Source organism: Austrofundulus limnaeus, unplaced genomic scaffold (assembly GCF_001266775.1).
Source record: "Austrofundulus limnaeus strain Quisiro unplaced genomic scaffold, Austrofundulus_limnaeus-1.0 Scaffold4497, whole genome shotgun sequence".
NCBI lineage: Eukaryota > Metazoa > Chordata > Actinopteri > Cyprinodontiformes > Rivulidae > Austrofundulus > Austrofundulus limnaeus.
Window position 1 is genome coordinate 1 of NW_013956899.1, and position 744 is coordinate 744.

At 39.3% G+C, this 744-nt stretch overlaps 1 gene segment (V, D, J or C); it reads left to right on the forward strand.

Moving 5' to 3' along the window:
- Positions 1–132: 132 nt before the first annotated feature.
- On the forward strand, positions 133–372 carry LOC106512144 (Ig kappa chain V-III region PC 2154-like; the record flags this gene model as incomplete). The annotated part of the segment is given in 1 exon segment: positions 133–372. A coding segment is annotated over 1 exon segment (235 nt), but the record flags the coding sequence as incomplete, so codon positions are not given.
- Positions 373–744: the final 372 nt, after the last annotated feature.

Genomic DNA, 744 nt, shown 5'->3' on the forward strand with positions numbered 1-744 from the left:
GCTAATAATCAATGGTTTGTTTCTGTCTGCAGGATGCAGCGCTCAGGTGACTGTGGATCAACGTTCAGTACAGACATTTACTGCAGGAGCCACTGTTCCTCTGACATGTGCTACAAATCCTGATGTTAGCAGATGGAGTGATGGTAATGAAGGTATGTTCTGGTATCAGCAGAAACCAGGACAGCCTCCAAAGCTCCTTATAAAATATGTTAAAAATCTTGAATCAAGAACTCAAGCTCGGTTTAGTGGCAGTGGAAGCGGCTCTGATTTCTCTTTGACCATCAGAGGAGTTCAGGCTGAAGATGCTGCAGTTTATTACTGTCAGAGTCATCATTACTTAAACGGTGCTGATGTGTTCACACAGTGATTCAGAGTCGTACAANGTTGATCCTCAATGATCAGGACGAGTCACTGAGTCAAATTTTACTTTCAAGAATATTTTCAGAGAAATGTCAAGACAAAATTAAGATAAGCTCACATTCAACACAATAACTGTGTATTTATTGTTTTGTTAAAAAACTGAAATAATCCAGTATATTCATGATATTGACTTGTGTTTAGAAAAGTTAAATTTGATGATGTGATCAGTGCAGCCGTGGACTCTAAGAGGAAACCCAACTGGAGAGAGAAAGAATCACAAACACTTAAGTTATTGTTTGAGGTCATGTTCTTTGGAAGATGAACAACGAAGGACAAAAGAAGACGAGTCAGGTCCAAACAAAACTCTCTCCAGCAGATGAACAG